The sequence below is a fragment of the Aplidium turbinatum genome, chromosome 3 (assembly GCF_918807975.1).
Source record: "Aplidium turbinatum chromosome 3, kaAplTurb1.1, whole genome shotgun sequence".
In the NCBI taxonomy this organism is placed as follows: domain Eukaryota; kingdom Metazoa; phylum Chordata; class Ascidiacea; order Aplousobranchia; family Polyclinidae; genus Aplidium; species Aplidium turbinatum.
This window is the reverse complement of record NC_137474.1, coordinates 44836689-44854414: the sequence shown is the minus strand read 5'-3', so window position 1 is coordinate 44854414 and position 17726 is coordinate 44836689. Positions and strand designations below refer to the sequence as shown.

General features: G+C 34.7%; 1 protein-coding gene across 1 annotated transcript; it reads right to left on the bottom strand.

Annotated features, from left to right (window-relative positions):
• Positions 1-8407: 8407 nt before the first annotated feature.
• Positions 8408-16802, bottom strand: LOC145766859 (uncharacterized). Its single transcript, XM_082578561.1, has 7 exons — positions 16779-16802; positions 16397-16547; positions 15695-15796; positions 14970-15097; positions 11473-11569; positions 9034-9104; positions 8408-8537 (listed from the first exon to the last, which is right to left on the bottom strand). The coding sequence occupies exons 1-6, from the start codon at positions 16800-16802 to the stop codon at positions 9064-9066; spliced, it is 543 nt and encodes a 180-aa protein (XP_082434687.1). The 3' UTR covers positions 8408-8537; positions 9034-9063.
• Between the last annotated feature and the right edge of the window lie 924 nt (positions 16803-17726).

Here is a 17726-nt window from a genome sequence, read left to right as displayed (position 1 = left end):
AGTCAACAAATTTGGTACGTTTATCAGTTCGACTGTTGTGCTTGCTGAATTGTGACTAGTGTCTTATGTTGTGTTATTTCTTGACAGAAAAACGATATAAACTTCATTGCTGCGAAGCAGTCATTGGAAACCGCGTGATTTCTTCAAGTTGGCGTGCTTTAACAGTTGCTCAGTCCTGCCGGGTGGATTAGGAAAATCGTGACTTCACCGGCGCAATTACCGTACCTGTTGTGTTCGCGTCACACACAACAAACAGCTTTATTGAAAGGATTTACGAAGTACTACATCAAAAACAAATACTTTGCTTTGCGTGGACAGTCCGAGCACTTAAATGACAAAGTAACCCATACATCATATTGAAAAAGCAACGTTCTATGCAAAACGCTAGTGATTTGTGGAAGCTGGGATGTAATTGCGTAAAAGTTATGTACATAAAAAGAAACACATTGCGCCTGAAATTGCACGTTTTTGGCATAATTTGAGAACTCAGAAAAGTATTGTCTTTTGATTTATTTTCAAGACAATAAAAGTCTGTCTGCCCCATTTTGCATCATCTTTAGGTGTTGAGTTGGTATCAACTCTCAGATATACAAAATGCACAAAATTATATTGTCTATTGCTGCAAGGTAGAAAGAAATAACTTAAATATCTTTTTTGAAACTTGGACAACTACAGTAGTTGTTTTGGGATTGCTGAAGAAGCAATTATTATCAAATAGAAAAAATGATTACTCAAACTAGAAACGAAAAATCTACCGTTAGAAGAGTCACTATTGCTACGTCTAATGGTCAAAATACAAGCGAGAGTGGATTTCTTTTGATCCATTTTGTGCATTATCCCTGTTAAAATGCCAGCCTTTTTAACCCTTAATTACCGTCTTCATCCATTTGGACGCATGTCCACATTCTTATTCATTTGCAAATTGTATGATGTTTCTCCACGACGGAAGTAAAGAAGAAATCATGGCTGATCTTGCACCATCATCATGCTGCGTTCAATGTTGGACGAAATTGTACAATCTAATTGTACATGTTGCAATGCAGTAGTGGAAGCATTGCATTTCCATTGAAATGAAGAGTTGTGCGGAAGTTTCTAATTGAAAGTACCGATATCATTAACCAACTTCTACTTCTACTGAGAGTGTTGTTTTATTTGCCTTTTAAGCACGAAACAGAAATGAGTACAAATGCGTAAATAGACGTCGGCTTTGATGAAGGGGTTGGCAGCAGTGAATAATCTTGCTGCTTTCAAGTCTCGGTACTGTCCGACATTAAATTAAACCAATAATAATTTTATGTCAAATTGGCGTTATTACAGTAGGCCTACATTTAACCCTACTTCCTGTGGGGGGGGGGTCGGTGGGGACTTGCTCCTTTTCAAAGCAATATCATTAAAGAACTACGCGATCCACAGCTTTATAATTTCTTGACTTTTCCTAAAAATTATTCAAGTATTTATTCCGCTTTAAATGACGTTGCTATTGTCTATAGTTTTAGAGATATGGCATGATTTTCATAACATACTCTGATATTTTAGCTAGCTACTAGCTAGCCCTTTTGTTTTCAAATTATACGGATTAATAGGATTACTGAGCGCCGCCGTGCGTGGAACTGCGACGCAGATATCTTATGAGTTGGCTTTGTTGTAAAGCATTCAACCGTAATGAGTCTGCCTTTTGTTTGCAAACTCGAGTTTTGAGTTGCTTTGATTAATCTTTTAATTACATCTGAGTTGCTTTGAAATTATCAGAGAGCATCCGATAAGCTATACTGAAAAAATGTAATTTTACGTTGTTTTCTATGGCGAATACATTTTGTTTCTAACTTATAACAAGAAGCAGTAGGAAAATTCTTGACAAAACTCTGTTTATCTCATAAAACAAACAGACTGATGTGGTAAGTTTCTTGATTTCTTGTCGGAAAGCAAGGAGTGCGTTCTTGACCCGCCAATAAACTTTTCCATGTACCTGTACACTTATATTCACATGAATGTTGTGAAAATGTTTTATGAAAACGAGAGATTGATGGATATTGAAAAGAACTTGACACAGACTATCTAAACTGCTTGGCTTTTGTGGAAAAACACGCGCAGCTAAATTATTGTGCTTTGACAAGCATTGTGCATATTGTATCATCACTGAATCTTTACCTAAATGGTAATTTTGCAGTTGCTTGAGAGATTACAAAATTATTTTTTCTCTACGAGGATTGAAAAGTTTTGATATATCTCAGCAGAAACACTATTAGGACCAACTCAATAATTTCAAACTTTTCATTCAAATGTTGGTCTTCAAAAGCTTATTTTTACAAAACGGTGTAGGCCAACATCTTTTTCTCCATAAATTTAGACGTTTGTGTCATTTGGAGCAAAGTTGTTTGTTGGGTTGAAAGAATCTGAAATCAATGCCTCGTTTGTGTAACGTATCGTAACGTAATCTATCAGTCAGCGCTTTTGTGCCTTTTTGTTTTCGAATACATTTCCGTGACAAAAGATTGGCTTTTGTAATAACGCCATCAACCATAGAGTTGTATTCTCTGACTGCATCTCAAACGCTATGCCATACTCAGCAATTTTTCTAAAGCATTGTTACACAAAATGCATATCTGACAAAAGAAGGGAAATACGTTGAATTGAATTATATTTTATACGGATCGTTTTCCTTGAAAAAGAGAAAGAACGATTTTTATCGTTTGGCATAAAAATATGTATATTGAGGTTCACCTTGGTTTGCATAATGAAAATCACCCCAAAGAATTGCTTGAAGTGATTTTTGCAGCTATTTGATCCTTCGCGATGATATCAATTATAGTTTCCATCAGATGAAACCTGTTCAAACTATTTTTTTAAAACTATGGTTCATTCAAGAATATAATACTTTGTAAATATAGCTTACTTCATTTTTGCGTTTTTACTTCGATTTTTTCACAAGCAAGACTTTACACAAAACAAGTTATTTGCAACGTGAGTTGATTGACCATAGTAGCCTAAATGGACCAAAATGCTGTGGCCAAAACTTGATTACTTTTTATCAAAATGTTTGCACATTGGAAACAGCAATCACTTTGTTTCAAATCAGCAAATCACTTTTTGTCATTGGTTCAACGTCTGCAGACGTCTAATCTAATATACGACAAAATTGGTTTTCTGGGTCTTCGGTTCGGAAAAACATCATTATGATGTATTGTGACGTGGTCTACAGTATCAGCCAGCAGTAGTTTATGCGTCTTTTGTTTTTGGATGTGTGTCAATTACAAAAGATGGTTTTTGCAGTAACGCCATCAACCGCAAACTGCATCTAAAATGCTATTTCAAAATTTGAAGAGAAAGAAATCTTCTAATGCGTAATAAATAACTTGACACAAAATGCATGTCCAACAAATCAGAAAAAAAATGTAGAAAACGTTATTTTGCAAATCTAGTTAACAACATGAAAAAAAACACTTCAATCATATTGACACAAACGTGCATTTTTAAAATATCAATAACCTTCAATTTTTCCCAAGGAAAAGTCAACACTTTAGTGATTTTTTTGTTTTTTTACGACAATAGCATCGGCCTGAAAAATAATTTTTTCTATTTTTCGTATCGTTATGCCACGACTTTGAGTTTGTCAGGCAGAACGGGAGTTCCATTTGGCAAACGACCTGTTCTATAACCTACCAACACGATTTGACTAAACCATTATTATCACTACATTTTGTCACAACTGTTTGCAAAATTGTTTCATTCAAAGTGATCATTGTTGGTAAGTATTGAAACATTTCACTTTGGAATGCATCGTGACATAGTTTATCAGTAAGGAGTTTTAGACGCTCTTTGTTTTTGGAGTGCATGATGGCCTAAAATGGAACAAGCTCCTATCGAAGCAAGTCACTACTTTTGGATAGGTTGTTGTTCAAATACCACGTGACACCACAGGCTATCTTACTTTTCTGTATTCAACCGCTACCCAGACAGCAAATCAGACACTTTTTACATCGTTTCAACGTCTTTAGACGTTGAAATAATGTTAAAAACGAATAAATAGCTTCCTGAGATGTGCTGTGAAATACAAAGTGTTTCTTGATCATGCATAACCAAATTCGACAGTGCGAATGTGAAAAAAAATTTGCTTGATTTAGTTCCAATATCAAGTAATGACAGTACGTTTGAAAAAGTGTAGACTATAAACATGTGACTCAAAAAGAACTTGAAATAGTTTTTTTGTGGTGATTTTGTCTCATTCTCTGCAAATGTTGAAACAAAGCAAATTTTTTTTACAATGCCTCCGGCAAAACAACAAGCAAACGCGAGCAAACCCAATTACGATTTCATTGAAGCGTGGACGACGTCTCCGCGTAAGAGATTAAAATCCACACAATGGAATTAACCCGTCACACTCAATTAGAAGTTAATTACGAAGCAATTTCTCAAGTCAAATAAAAAAATATGACCAACCATCAAATTATTTGATTTTTCAAGTTGCGCTGTTGAACAAATTGCAAAAGAGTTTCGATGTTATGTTGTCAGATAAATTATCTACACCATGTGAAAATTTGATTGATCTATTTTGCGTAGTTTTTGAGTTACACGAGCTCAAAGTGATAGTGTCGAACCGACCCCCCCGTCCGCAAGTCAACTGGCTAAAATACGTCACAGGATAAAGGGTTAAGTATAATATGTAATACAGGCAAAAGTAAACAAATTGGTAATGCCAATGCTTTAGCTTTGATGCAACCAAATCATCAATTACGCAAACATCAACATATCGTTAAAATTGTAAGTTATCTGTAAAAATTAACGGAAAGCGATAATGCGTGTTATAAAAAAATAAACAGACTATCAAATTGTCGTTGGCCTTCGGCTACACGTAAGAGTTTACAAAGTTTTTATAACAACATTTAATGTAGCTCCTGTAGGTTATTTTTGCGTTTCGTAATAATAATTATGTTATGGTTTTATTTATTGTCGCTCTACAATAGCTAAGGTCTTTTAGGGACAGGGCTCATTTTTAATTTTATATCAAGTTTACGATGTTACGACATTATCACCCGATTTATTCTCCTTGCATTATGCAAGAAAGAAAGCAATGGGTTCCGTTTCTAAAGTCTTGAGTTTGACCAGACCTGGAATCGATCTCAGGTCTACCACAACCAAAGCCGAAGGCTAAACCACTCGGCTATTGAGCTGGTGTGAAGTTCGTTATAGACTATCGCTTTCTAAGTTTGCCGCTGTTGTGGCGCTTGAAGTGCAATCGAGTAATCAGCCAGATTTTTGCCGCCAGAACATCGGTGTTTGCGTACGAAGAACCATTACTACGTCAACACTTCATGAACTGTGTACCGCGCTTAGCAAGTAGCAATAATCCAGCACTGCACTGCACTGAAATGAGTTTGAGATCATGCAAGGCAGATTAAGTCATATTAATCTTAAACAGTACAATAACACAAATAAAACAATAAAATCAACAACCCAAAGAATTTCTACATAATCTAACTAGTAACACACAGATGACGAGAATGCTACATCTACGTCCAACTAATCAACAAAAAAAACATGCTAAAATACAATAACAGTAAACATAAACTGTAGACAGTAAAAAAAATAACAGTTGATCACAATAAACAAAACAGTCAAACTAAGAAACACAACCTCCTGAAATCAGTGAAACTCAACGAAATTGTTCGGTACATATGATTTTTCCAGTCTGAAAACAAATACTGCAATGACTGTGCAATGAACTAAGAAAATTAAATTAAGAATTCTGTCACACATGCCATTTCACTGCACCTGCAAAATATCTCAACAAAAACTCTTTCTTTTAACATTTAGCATCCACAAAACCTCTGATAAAGTCATTAAATTCCATCATTTCAAGAACACTGCTGCCAATATTCAGTACAGTAGGCACAGAGCACTTAGCTTTTCACCACTCATTATGCTTCGTGAGTGATTTTTTATCAGTGCGAATTTTCTAGACCTTTCATCTGAACAGCTTGTTACCATTATACTCATGTAAATTCTAAGGGCAATGCTAACACCTGGAAACATAACTGAACCGCACAGTTTGGCATCATGTCTTTATCCCATTTGTAGTGCTGTGCTGTAGTTTCTTTCCTATGTTTTATTGGAAGATGCTAGAGCATGCCCATTGCCCACTCCTTCACATTCGATGTTGGAAATGACGTATTGATGCAAGGACGAGCAGGATCGAATGACTCATACTAGGAAACCTGGAACGGTTTTTAAATAAAGACAATGTAAAGTTGTGGTGTAAGCGAGAGCGACTTTCTTGTTCCGAATTCATTATCTGCATTTTGTTTCAAAAAGTCGCCAACAAATCTGTTTTCACTGTTATACCGACCTCACAAGGTAGTTGAGAAAAGCCTCCAATGTCAGCAAAACAAAACGTAGCGCGTAGAAGAAACGAAGCGCCGACAACTTTTAACCCGAGTATCCATAGCGACAGTGGTTACTTCTCATTGACTGGTAGCGAGTAGCGACATTTTAATACATTGTAACGACAGAAAGAGCGTGTCACTTTCAAAGTAGTGGATACCCACCTCTCCCCAGGTCTAATAGAAGCCATCCATGATACATTGCAACTGTTGACTTGGTAAGCAATATGCTAATACTGTGTTTTCAGAGTATGATTGCTGACGATACGTGATGACTTTAATTATTGATTACGTATGTACATAAAAAAATTAACATTGAAAACAGTTTGAAATGGAAATTTTATTGCGTTTTAATAGTTTTGACAGTTTTAAAAAGTAAATTTTCGGGAGAGAGTTTTCTTTCTTGTACCAAAGACAGGTAAGACACAACAGCACAACAGGGTTGAGCATCATAACAATTTATTTTACATATTTACAAATAGTCTTAACAGTCGATCGTTTTCGGCTTAACTTAAGCCATCAGAAATCTGAAAATATTTATAAAAATGCAATAAATTTCAATTTCTTGAAGGTAACTAGATAACTGACTAAAAGCATAAAAAATACTTAGCGATTAAAAGCAATAGTGTGGAAAACAGACAGAGCGGAAAAAAAATTACATTAGGAAAAGGCAACTACATAACTACAAAAGAATTTGCACCACAGAGTACGTTTTACATCTAGTAAATGTTGAGAAGAATGGAGGCGCCTCTGGCAAATAATTGTTTGTTGAAATTTAGGTTGCAGCGTTTGATTAATTGACCCTTCCTAAATTTTTGTCAAATTGGCATCTGTCTTTGCGTAAAAAATTAAATGAGTCAGAAGAGAATTTTCGATCTGTGCAAAATGAACACTCCATGATATTGACATCGATGGCACCTTTCTTTACGTCCCTTAAGTTCAAATGCTCCCGTACTCTTGTTGTCAAAAGTCTGGTGGACATACCGATGTACGTCGATGCCGAATCACATGGACATGCAAAACTGTATACGACATTCGAGTATACGATATTTGAAAAGTAATTTTTACGTTTTTGGAATCAGAACGAATGGAAATTTTCAATTTACAACATACTCGCATATTTGTAAAATGTAAATGCTCGCTTGACAACAATGATTTTTACATATGCACAGAAGTATTTGTAAACGACACCCTGCCCTTCACAATAAGCATTTCGTCTCAGGTGGCTAGACATTTTCGTGCAATGCTAGTTATATTATGCGTTAATGTTAGTGCAATATAAATGTTAGTGCAATTACTTTGAAATGTAAAAACGCCTAAAAATGGCTTAGATTTATGAGAAAATGTAATTTTTTTTTAGCATTACTTTATGTTATAATTCAAAAATTTCAACTTTGATGCTATTTTCGGGAAATTAGAAAAAAACGATTTTCTAACGTTTTTCCACCTCAAACAATTTATTTCAATAAATTTGTTGGGTAATAATTTAATTTCTATATGCACAATACACATGGCTATTATCTTGTAAAATATTTTGGCTATGTGATTTTCATAGCTCCTATTATTAGCGATTAATTACCACGGGGCTAAGATAGCCGTGACGTGCTTTCTGCGTACGAAAGCAGTTCGTATTAAGATAGGGTTAACAGAAAAATCCATAATATGAAATCTTAAAAAACATTAAGTTGATTGTTACTTTTAATAATATCATCGTGGTGACACCAGAAATTTATTGAAATAATTATGCAATTAAACTGCTTCTTTGTCACCGCAAATCACACATTTTTGATTCGCTTTTAAAATATTTTTAAATCATTTGAAATAATGAGCTTTGTGACGTGCTATCACTTAGATCCCTTCATAACCTTTCAAATACTGTAATAATCTCATGACTGTGTTCGTCACGACTTCATTGCTGTACTGGACGTATTTTCATTTCACTTTTCTTCAACGAATACAATGAGTTTTTCCACTGATACCACGACATTCCTGTGTAGCTTATAGCTCCATCCCTCAAGTACTTTCCATTCAAGTTTGCGAAGTGGCAACTATAATACCACCAACCACCGAAGGAATATCTAGAACAATGACGAGAGTCGTTTTCGTTGTCACGATCTTTCGTGGAAAACTGTTGATTATTGTGATAAGTCAAAGCATCACCTAAAAATTAAACAATGTATTGCATATAGAATAAATCAATTAAATTTATTTGATAAGATTATAGACATATAGTACAAAAGGCAGTGAAACTGAAATTAAAGATATTATTCGACTAATATGAAGATTATTTTGTCAAAGGGTATTGATTCGTCAAGCATAAAAGTATAATTTTTTTTCAGTCTAGATATTCCCATAGTGTATTGAAAAACTGTAGTTATATATAAAATTGTTTTATAATAAGTGGAACGCGACAAAAACTTTTATCGATTTTGTAATGAAACTACAATAATATTATCGATACAAGTCTAGTTTTCATTGAATTTCAACAGATGTTGTATGTCGTCAGGCATACAAGATAGTTATTTTGTCTTGATGATGAGATGGTGCATTTTATCAAATACTTTGTCGATAGCTGCATATCAAGTAGTTTTCTTGTAATGAACCAATAAAGTTTGTCTATAATTGACAAGATACTTCACAACCCATCTAAACCAACCTGCATTTCCACTGAAATATCTTTGAATCGTTAATCGATAATTTGTAGTTTCGTCGCCAATTGAAAACGTTCTGCATATGTATATATCAATTTATTTATAAAAGGTAAAAAATATAGGGCAGAGTAGCCTTAAAAATATTTTGTAGCAGCCAAAATAACTCATTTTATATCGTCAGCTAAACCTGCATTAATCAAAGCAGTTCCATATCTGTAGCGACACTAGGTTTTATGAGGACGCCCCACTCTAGTAGTGAAATATTTCAAAGAGGAAAATATTCTAGAAATGTGAAATTTCTTGACTTTTAGTTTTTATTCTTTGCGAATTTTCTAAACCTACACTGGTCATTTTTTACCTTCCTGCCCTTCACAGTAAGCCTTTCGTCTCAGATGGCTAAACATTTTCGTGCAATGCTATTTATGTATATGCTAACGTTAGTGCAATATAAATGTTAGTGCAATTACTTTGAAATGTAGAAACGCCTAAAAATGGCTTAGATTTATTAGCAAAAGTAATTTTTTGTTTACTTTAGCATTACTCTATGTTATAATTCAAAAATTTCAATTTTAAAGCTATTTTCGGAAAATTAAAAAAAAAAAAAAAATGTTTGATGTTTTTTCATCTCTAACACTTTATTTCAATAAATTTGTTGGGTAAAAATTTACTTTCTATACGCACAATACACATGGCTATTATCTTGTAAAACATTTTGGCTCTGTGATTTTCATAGCTCCCGTTATTAGCGATTAATTACCACGGAGGTAAGATAGCCCGTGACGTACTTTCTGCGTACGAAAACAGCTCGTATTAAGATATGGTTAACCAAATTATATTGTAAACGATTGAGCAATTTAACTGCAAAGATATTTTGCAGTTCAACAAAAATGTATGCTTTGGAAAATAAAACTTTTTTTGACCATCAGTGCAGTAAAGAAGAATCGCTGTGTTTGATGTCTAATTTATAATCGCACTGATGAGATCAAAGTATTTGAAACATAGACTTGGTCTGTTGTAATTATTTTTCCTAAACTTTATTTTCTTTTTTTCTGTACGATTAAGTTCCGAATTATTGTTTCTGAACTTTAGGCCACTTTGAGACCACAATGTGACACTCAACACAATCTAGATCGAACAGAAATGAAGTCTGCTTTCACTGGTATGTTGGTGCATCCCAAAACGAAAGCTTCGAGATGTTTTTTGATGGCAATTTGTAGAGGTGAGCTTGACTAAACACACCTTTTATGAGACTTCTGGTTTTGCAGCTTACTCTTAGCAAGTCGTTATTATCCACTAATTAAATCTTCAAAGCATACAAACAACCGACATGATCGCAAATTATAGAACCAAGCACTGTTGCTTTATCTCTCAATACTTTGTTTGGTCACAAGCATTAGGTTGGCTTTATCGTCACAACAATTACCTTCCCAACATTTGTTTGTAGCAAACGTGTAAGCCGAGACTGTAACAAAGAAAAGCAAAAATAGTCTATGCAAAGAGCAACATGAATGTATGAATAATAAATAAATTCGCTCTGAGGATGCGCATTGTCATGGTGCGCGAAACGTCAGTGAAGCAATAAACCATCTTGTTTGTTGTTAATTTTACTTTCAATTTCATCAGATGAACGTAGCAACTAGTGCTAGAAACAATAATTGTCCTGATGAACACCCAAACTTTTCAGTATTCTGATCGTATTACATCAAACTCTGCATTGTCAAGGCTGCCAAGTAAGCTTTCATTGAAAAATCCATCAAAGGCTAATCGCATCTTACCTAGGTTTTCTGAATTTAAGAGCGGATTTTCCAAATAACAAGTACGTTATAAATTCTCTGCAGTTTTGGCAAGTTTAGGCTTTGTCGAAGCGTGAAAGACCGAGCAAGATCGACAAAGATCGTTTCTTAATTTTATGCATGCTTAGTAAATGAAACTGTTCCATGCGCATTTTAAACCTGATGCATCCATTCAACGGTAATTAGACCAGTAAGTGATTGAAAACTATTCCACAAGTAACGAACTATACATCCTATAGGAGTGATTACCAAATTTTTCTTATTTGCGTACCATTTGGTAGTTTCATACAATGTTAGAGTATCCCCTATAGCAGGGGTGTCCAAACTTTTTGACCAAAGGGCCGATTGATTGCGCGGGCTACTTGAGTGTTTACTACTAATTTGTAATTTTAGAAATGGCTGTCTTATAATTTCTAATTAAAACCCTCACACCAAAATTCTTATCACTTAATTCTTTCAGACATCTAACTTTTCGATTAGTTAGCCGTTAGATTTTCTTCAATTACAAAAGAGAGGCATTTATTATTGTTGTTGTTTTTGAAAATAATACAAGGAAAGTCACAATTCTAGACACCGCTTTCTGTCCGTATTTTGCACTCTTCTGTTCTATTGCATTTTGGTTTCATGAAACTTTAACCAGATTAATCGTACCAAGCCAGAACTCTCCATATTTTTGGCCAAACCCTTGAACGTAATCATTCCAATTCCGATAGAAATCAACTTCTCCAGAAAATCGCCTTTGAAAAACCTGAACAATTGAATTGAAAAAAGTTTAAATATTGCATTAACCCTATCTTAATACGACACGGGGTTTTATGAGGACGCCCCACTCTATTAGTGAAACATTTCACAAAAGGAAATATGCTAGAAATGGGAAATTTCTTGACTTTTAGTTTTTATTCTTTGCAAATTTTCTAAACCTAAACTGGTCATTTTTTACCTTCTTGCCCTTCACAATAAGTATTTCGTCTCAGGTGACTAGACATTTTCGTGCAATGCTAGTTATATATATGTTAATGTTAGTGCAATATAAATGGTAGTGCAATTACTTTGAAGTGTAGAAACGTTCAAAAATGCCTATTATTAATGAGCAAATGTAATTTTTTGTTTAGTTTAGTTATAATTCAAAAATTTCAATTTTGAAGCTATTTTCGGGAAATTAAAATATACACCGAATTTCTGAAGTTTTTTCTTCTCAAACACTTTATTTCAATAAATTATTTGAGTAACAATTTAATTTCTATACGCACTATACACATGGCTATTACCATGCAAAATATTTTGGTTCTGTGATATTCATAGCTCCTGTTATTAGCGATTAATTAGCACGGGGCTAAGATGGCCCGTGACGTGCTTTCCGCGTACGAAAAGAGCTCGTATCAAGATAAAGTTAAGTAATTCTTGCTTTATTAGTTAGACCAGAACTTTGCAAAACTATTTTGCGCTGAACTCCTTCAGATTTATGAAATTTTCTCGACGCTTGGAATTTCTCAATGTAGAGAGAAAACATTGAATGGTAGTTTTATTAAATATTTCTGGAAACTTCCTTGGTTTCATATTATCTGAATTTTCTCAACTAGCTACTCTCCAAGGCGTATATGATCAATCAGAGTTGACTCTGCTAAGGAAACAATCAAAGATGGTCCTGTAACCGGTGGTGTAAATCTTCTAAAATGACTGAAACTTTTGATAAATTCTTATTTCTCTTCGAATTAACGAGTACTTTAAAAGGTCGTCGCTAATTAATTGGATACGCTACTGTATTACATTGTATTATAATCACTAAAATCATATTGAATTGATATTAATAACAATGCCGTCTATTAATTTTCATTGCTTATTTAAGTACTGTAAATTAGTATACTTCGGTAGACGTTCATTGTGATGGCTATTTTTGCTTTGAACATTAAGCCTGTCTTAACAAAAAAAAAACCTTAAGCGAGTAATGTCGGTCTGGAATTGCATGCAGGAAGTGATTTTCTGATGTCTCTGGATTTATTAATATTCAATTGAACACTGAGAATATGTCCTTATAATTTTTGCAATGTATTGTATTGAGTTTAAATTTAACCGTTGTTATTGTGTTCATAAATGTAGTTGTACTGATGAGAATTTAATATTCGAAAACGCGTTCTGCAACATTGCTTTGCACGCTCCAATGCCTGATGGTAATTTCTGGTAGGTTTCCGTCACTCGTTGAAGCAGTGTATGTGTTTCGTTTTTCTTTGTTTATTGTATTGATCGGTTAGTGCCTGCTCATTTGCAGACATTTCTGAAGTACAGTTTGTTTGCAATGACTAAAGAAAAACAACAAGTCAAAGAAACGGTAGTCTCCATCTTCCAGCAATCTAAGTAGTCAGACTTGGAATTTCTCAATGTAGAGAGAAAACGTTAAATGGTAGTTTTATTAAATATTTCTGGAAACTTCCTTGGTTTCATATTATCTGAATTTACCTATAACCCTTAATATTACTTTAACAGCCCTTAACAGCCGTCTTTTTAAGCTACTGTGTAAGGATATGTAGTCCGATCATAAAGCCTTGCTTTTCCACACAAATGATCGATGGTTGTCCAAAGGTAACATGCTGGAAAGGCTTCATGAATTACAAGAAGAAGTCGCAATATTTTGGGAATCATAACAGAAGGCGGAACTTTTGGCCAAGTTTCAGTCCGAAGGCTTTCAAGTAGCACTAGCGTACCTCGTGGACATCTTCGAAGCATTGTATACTCTCAACCTTAAGCTTCAAGGGAAAAACGTCAACATCATTTAGCATCGTGACATCATTCGAACTTTTATAGCCAAACTCGACTTCTGGAAGAGTCGAATTGAACAAGGAAATCCAGCGAGCTTCAATACCTTGGATTCTGCTCTCAAATATGGTAACTTTGAGTCTGAGTTAAAGAAACAAATAAAAACCCACCTTAATGAATTGAAAGCGAAGTTCATCAAACACTTTCCAGATCTGGATGAGAAGCGTGAAACCATGGACGTTCATCAGAAACCCGTTTCAATGCGAAGTAGTTGATATTTTCGAAGAAGGACAATAGGAGTTTCTTGAGATGAAGTTGAACTCCACAGCTAAAGAAGACTTCAAAGAACTGGAACTTGAGACGTTCTGGGCAAATTACCTTCCTGTTTACCCTCTTATCGCAACTCGGGCTCTTCGAATTCTAACAATGTTTGGATCCACGTATCTTTGTGAAGCTGCATTTTCTGCTCTTGTTGCTATCAAGACCAAGTACAGAAACAGGCTGAGAGTTGAAGGAGACTTACGGTGTTCACTCTCTGGAGTTAAACCTCGCATTAAAAATCTAGTCGCTAAGAAGCAGTGTCAAGTATCTCACTGATGTGTACAATAAACAGACAAAAAGGCAATTTTTCTTGGTATGACACTTATGTAAAATCTAGGGGGGCGCGAGGCACATGACCATTATTGAAGGGGGGCTTGATAGAAAAAAGGTTAAGAACCACTGCTTTAGATGCTTTTTTTTACATCAAATCGGTTAAATTTACTATGAGGCCAGATATAACTATCTTTTCAAATTCTTTTTTTTAAAGAAATACTTGCAATAAATGTTTCTCCATTATCAAAAATGAAAAAAATAAAGCCAACATTAACAAAACAAATCAATAGTTGTTTTTATCTACAGTCTACAATCTATAGTATTGCACGAAGGACGAAAACCGGTTCCACAACATAAATTATAACTTTTAATGAAATGATATTGTGAGTGTTAGCCTGGCCAAATGATTTGAAGGTTTAGACTGTAGATAAAAACTATTGATTTTTTTTTTTTTTCATTATCAAAAGATTTATTCTAATGTCTTACTCCTGACCGATTTGATGATGTAAATCTAAATTATCGCAAGGGCCAGTAACAACATAGCTAAAGTCTTGACATCTATAAGGCATAACTCCATCTGGAAGTCAGTTGGCAACTAACATCTTTGTGCAATAGATTGAGTTTCGCTTTTAGCAGCATGATTGTTGCGTACTTCAGAACCGTCTGCGTTCCGAAAGCTAGTGCTATTCGCTATTACCACAGCGAACTCGCAGCATCAGGCTAAAACAGGTCGTTTGTATCCACATTGTGAAGTAACATCTTTGTATTCATAATAGCGTACTAATTTATTTATAATAACTAACCATCCAATTGCTGCCATTCCTTTGAAATTCACAGTAAACCTCCATCACTTGTCCATTTACAGAAATGTTGTAATAACCTTCGGTAGTGAAGCCAACTTGGTAAAGATTGTCGCAATTGTGGCTTAATACTGTTTAAATGATGACGACCATGAAAGAACAAATAAACAAATAAACTGTTTTTTTAGTAAAGTAACGCGATAGTTGTAGAATTTAGCAATTGCCAGTAATGAAAATTTTCAAGAAATAAAATATTATTAATGACTTTGCAGTCTGGGGTTAATTGCATAAGCTGCTGTAAGAAATTATAACATAAAACATTAGAAGAGGTAAGAGCAACCTTAACCCTGTAGTTTATTATCATTATCTGCAGCGTGTTGTAGTGCTCTGTCTGTATTATAGCTTTCTATCCAATCACGGGCAAGTATTTCAGTTTCCGAACTACAGCAAAACTACCAACTGATCCTGAAACTTTCCAGTATATGACCGAGAGAAAACTGAATCCCTGAAATTTTCCAACAACCGTTTCATATAACTCATCTTTCTTATCATAGCTAAAAGTAGACCGCTTTCTACATACTGTAGATGGTTTTAAAAATCTTGACCTGAAATACCGGCCGTGACTCCTAAACTTTTAGAAACCTTTGGGAAATTAATGCATCTACGCTTTGAATGCACACTACATAAAAACAGCAAAAAAACATTTGAACAAAAACATTTATTCTCACCTAACTTTTGATCAAAACTCTTTTCCAGCTCCACTAGTTTTCGTTCAAGTTTTTCAACCGTTTTTCTGCAATCATCGAAGTGTCCACAGTCTCTGTTGGCCCCTTGTTGTAGTGAAATGTTTTGATTCGTTGCAAAGCCAACTAATTTTGACAACCAAGGTAAGTTTTATGTTACGAGCGTTTAAAATCATTCGTAAAAGTGGAAGCAAAACAAACTTTACAATAGAAATACTGGAATATTTTTAGTGGTAAAAAATTTAATAAAAATCAAAACTTATAACACAAACTTTTACCGAAGTAGAGGTTTGATGAATTAAGTCAAATACAAGTATGCCTTTTGATGAAAAAAAACATTCTTAAGCCTAAAAATGTACAAAAAAAAAACACTAAAAAAAGTTAAACCTGTCACAAACTTCAGGGGGAAAGTCCCCAGATCCTCAACCAGACTGTTTTACTTTACAGATATCAATTTTGCATTGTTATTAATTGAATTGTTAATTCTTTGTGCTTTCACCATTTTTTTTTAATTTGCTAATGCTCCAAGCATCTTCTTGGGGTTTCCCAAAAACACAGCCAGGCGCTTGTGATGAGGGTCGGACATAGGCTACATGTTTGGAATCGTTTAAGACTTTTACATCACTGAATCTCGTAACCAACACAAGCAACATTCAAATTATAATTATTTTATTGTAAATTTTTTACCTTTTATTTCGTTCGTAATGATCGCTTTCACTTTGTTCTCATCGATTTCAGTTTGAGGGCATTGTTTTTCTTGCTCGACAAAAACGGTTTGTCCTTCAAACCACGGCAAGCCATCAGTAGATTCTATTTCGTGTGTGTGACATACCGTGAACTTTTTAACAGCACTCACTCATGGACTTCTAAATAGTAGCATCTGGACTGGAAACGCTGTGACCAACAAAAGGCCAAACAGTTGGTACAACAGTTGACCAACAGTGGGCCAACAGGGTTAGTTACTTGGCTGTTGGCCCACTGTTGGCCAACTGTTGTACCAACTATTTGGCCTTTTGTTGGTCACTGCGTTTCCAGTCCAGATGCTACTATTTAGAAGTCCATGACTCACTGGTGTAGCCACACATACAGACATAATGCACAACAAAACCATACATTGTTGTTCCATGGTGTTTGTTCAAACAAGCTATGTTCAAAAACAATGCTTTTCAGTCTTATCTCTTCAAATTAAATGAGTGGACAATTTATGTACGTCACAGCTCAGCTGACGTCATAGCACACATCAAACATGCGTTCGTAGAAGATTTTATGAAGTTAAACTGCGGGAGTGCAAATTGCAAGTCATTGCCTAAGTTTTAGCCATTCGATTTTTAGTCTTATTCTTTCAACTTAAATTAGCAGACAAAGCGTGTGCGTCACAGATCAACTGACGTCATAGCACAGATCAAACATATTTTTGGAGAAAATTTTTTGAAGTTAAACTGCATTTCAAAAACAAAACTTCCTTTATAAACTTTTCATCAAATTTTCCTATAATTCAACTGATGATCCACTGGGATGCGCGGTGTGACAAAACATTTTAAATAAAGGAAACAATATCACACCAAATCAGAAGAATCAGTTTATTTAAATAAACTGATTCTTCTGATTTGGTGTGATATTCTTTCCTTTATTTAAACTGCATTTGTTTAGAAATACAAACTATTGGTTTTTCAGCCAAACCAATTAATGTACTGTTGCATATTCATACCTTGAAAAAGAATGATTTAAATGTTCATCTAAAAACACTTTCGAACTTTATGGGATCTACAAAAGATAAGCCCACTGCTCCGGCAGTTTGAGCACTCTGGCAAGATGGGTGCAAGTATCCAAATGTGGTTCTTTGCGTACCACAAAATGGAAAAATCCCACGCTGCATTACTTATACAGTAATAAGGCGTTCATGTCTATAGTCTATGATTTACTGCAATGAGGAGACCTTAACCCTCCGTCGGGCGCAACTGATCTGTCAGGCACAAGGCTGACGTAATTTCGGATATCTTACGCTCTGATTGGCCGA

Coding starts and splice junctions, on each gene's coding strand:
- LOC145766859 (XM_082578561.1), bottom strand. CDS start 16,802: ATGTCTGTATGTGTGGCTACACCA. Junction 15,797..16,396: donor CATTACGAACGAAATAAAAG/GTAAAAAATTTA, acceptor CACTACAACAAG/GGGCCAACAGAGACTGTGGA. Junction 11,570..14,969: donor GGAATGGCAGCAATTGGATG/GTTAGTTATTAT, acceptor TCAATTGTTCAG/GTTTTTCAAAGGCGATTTTC.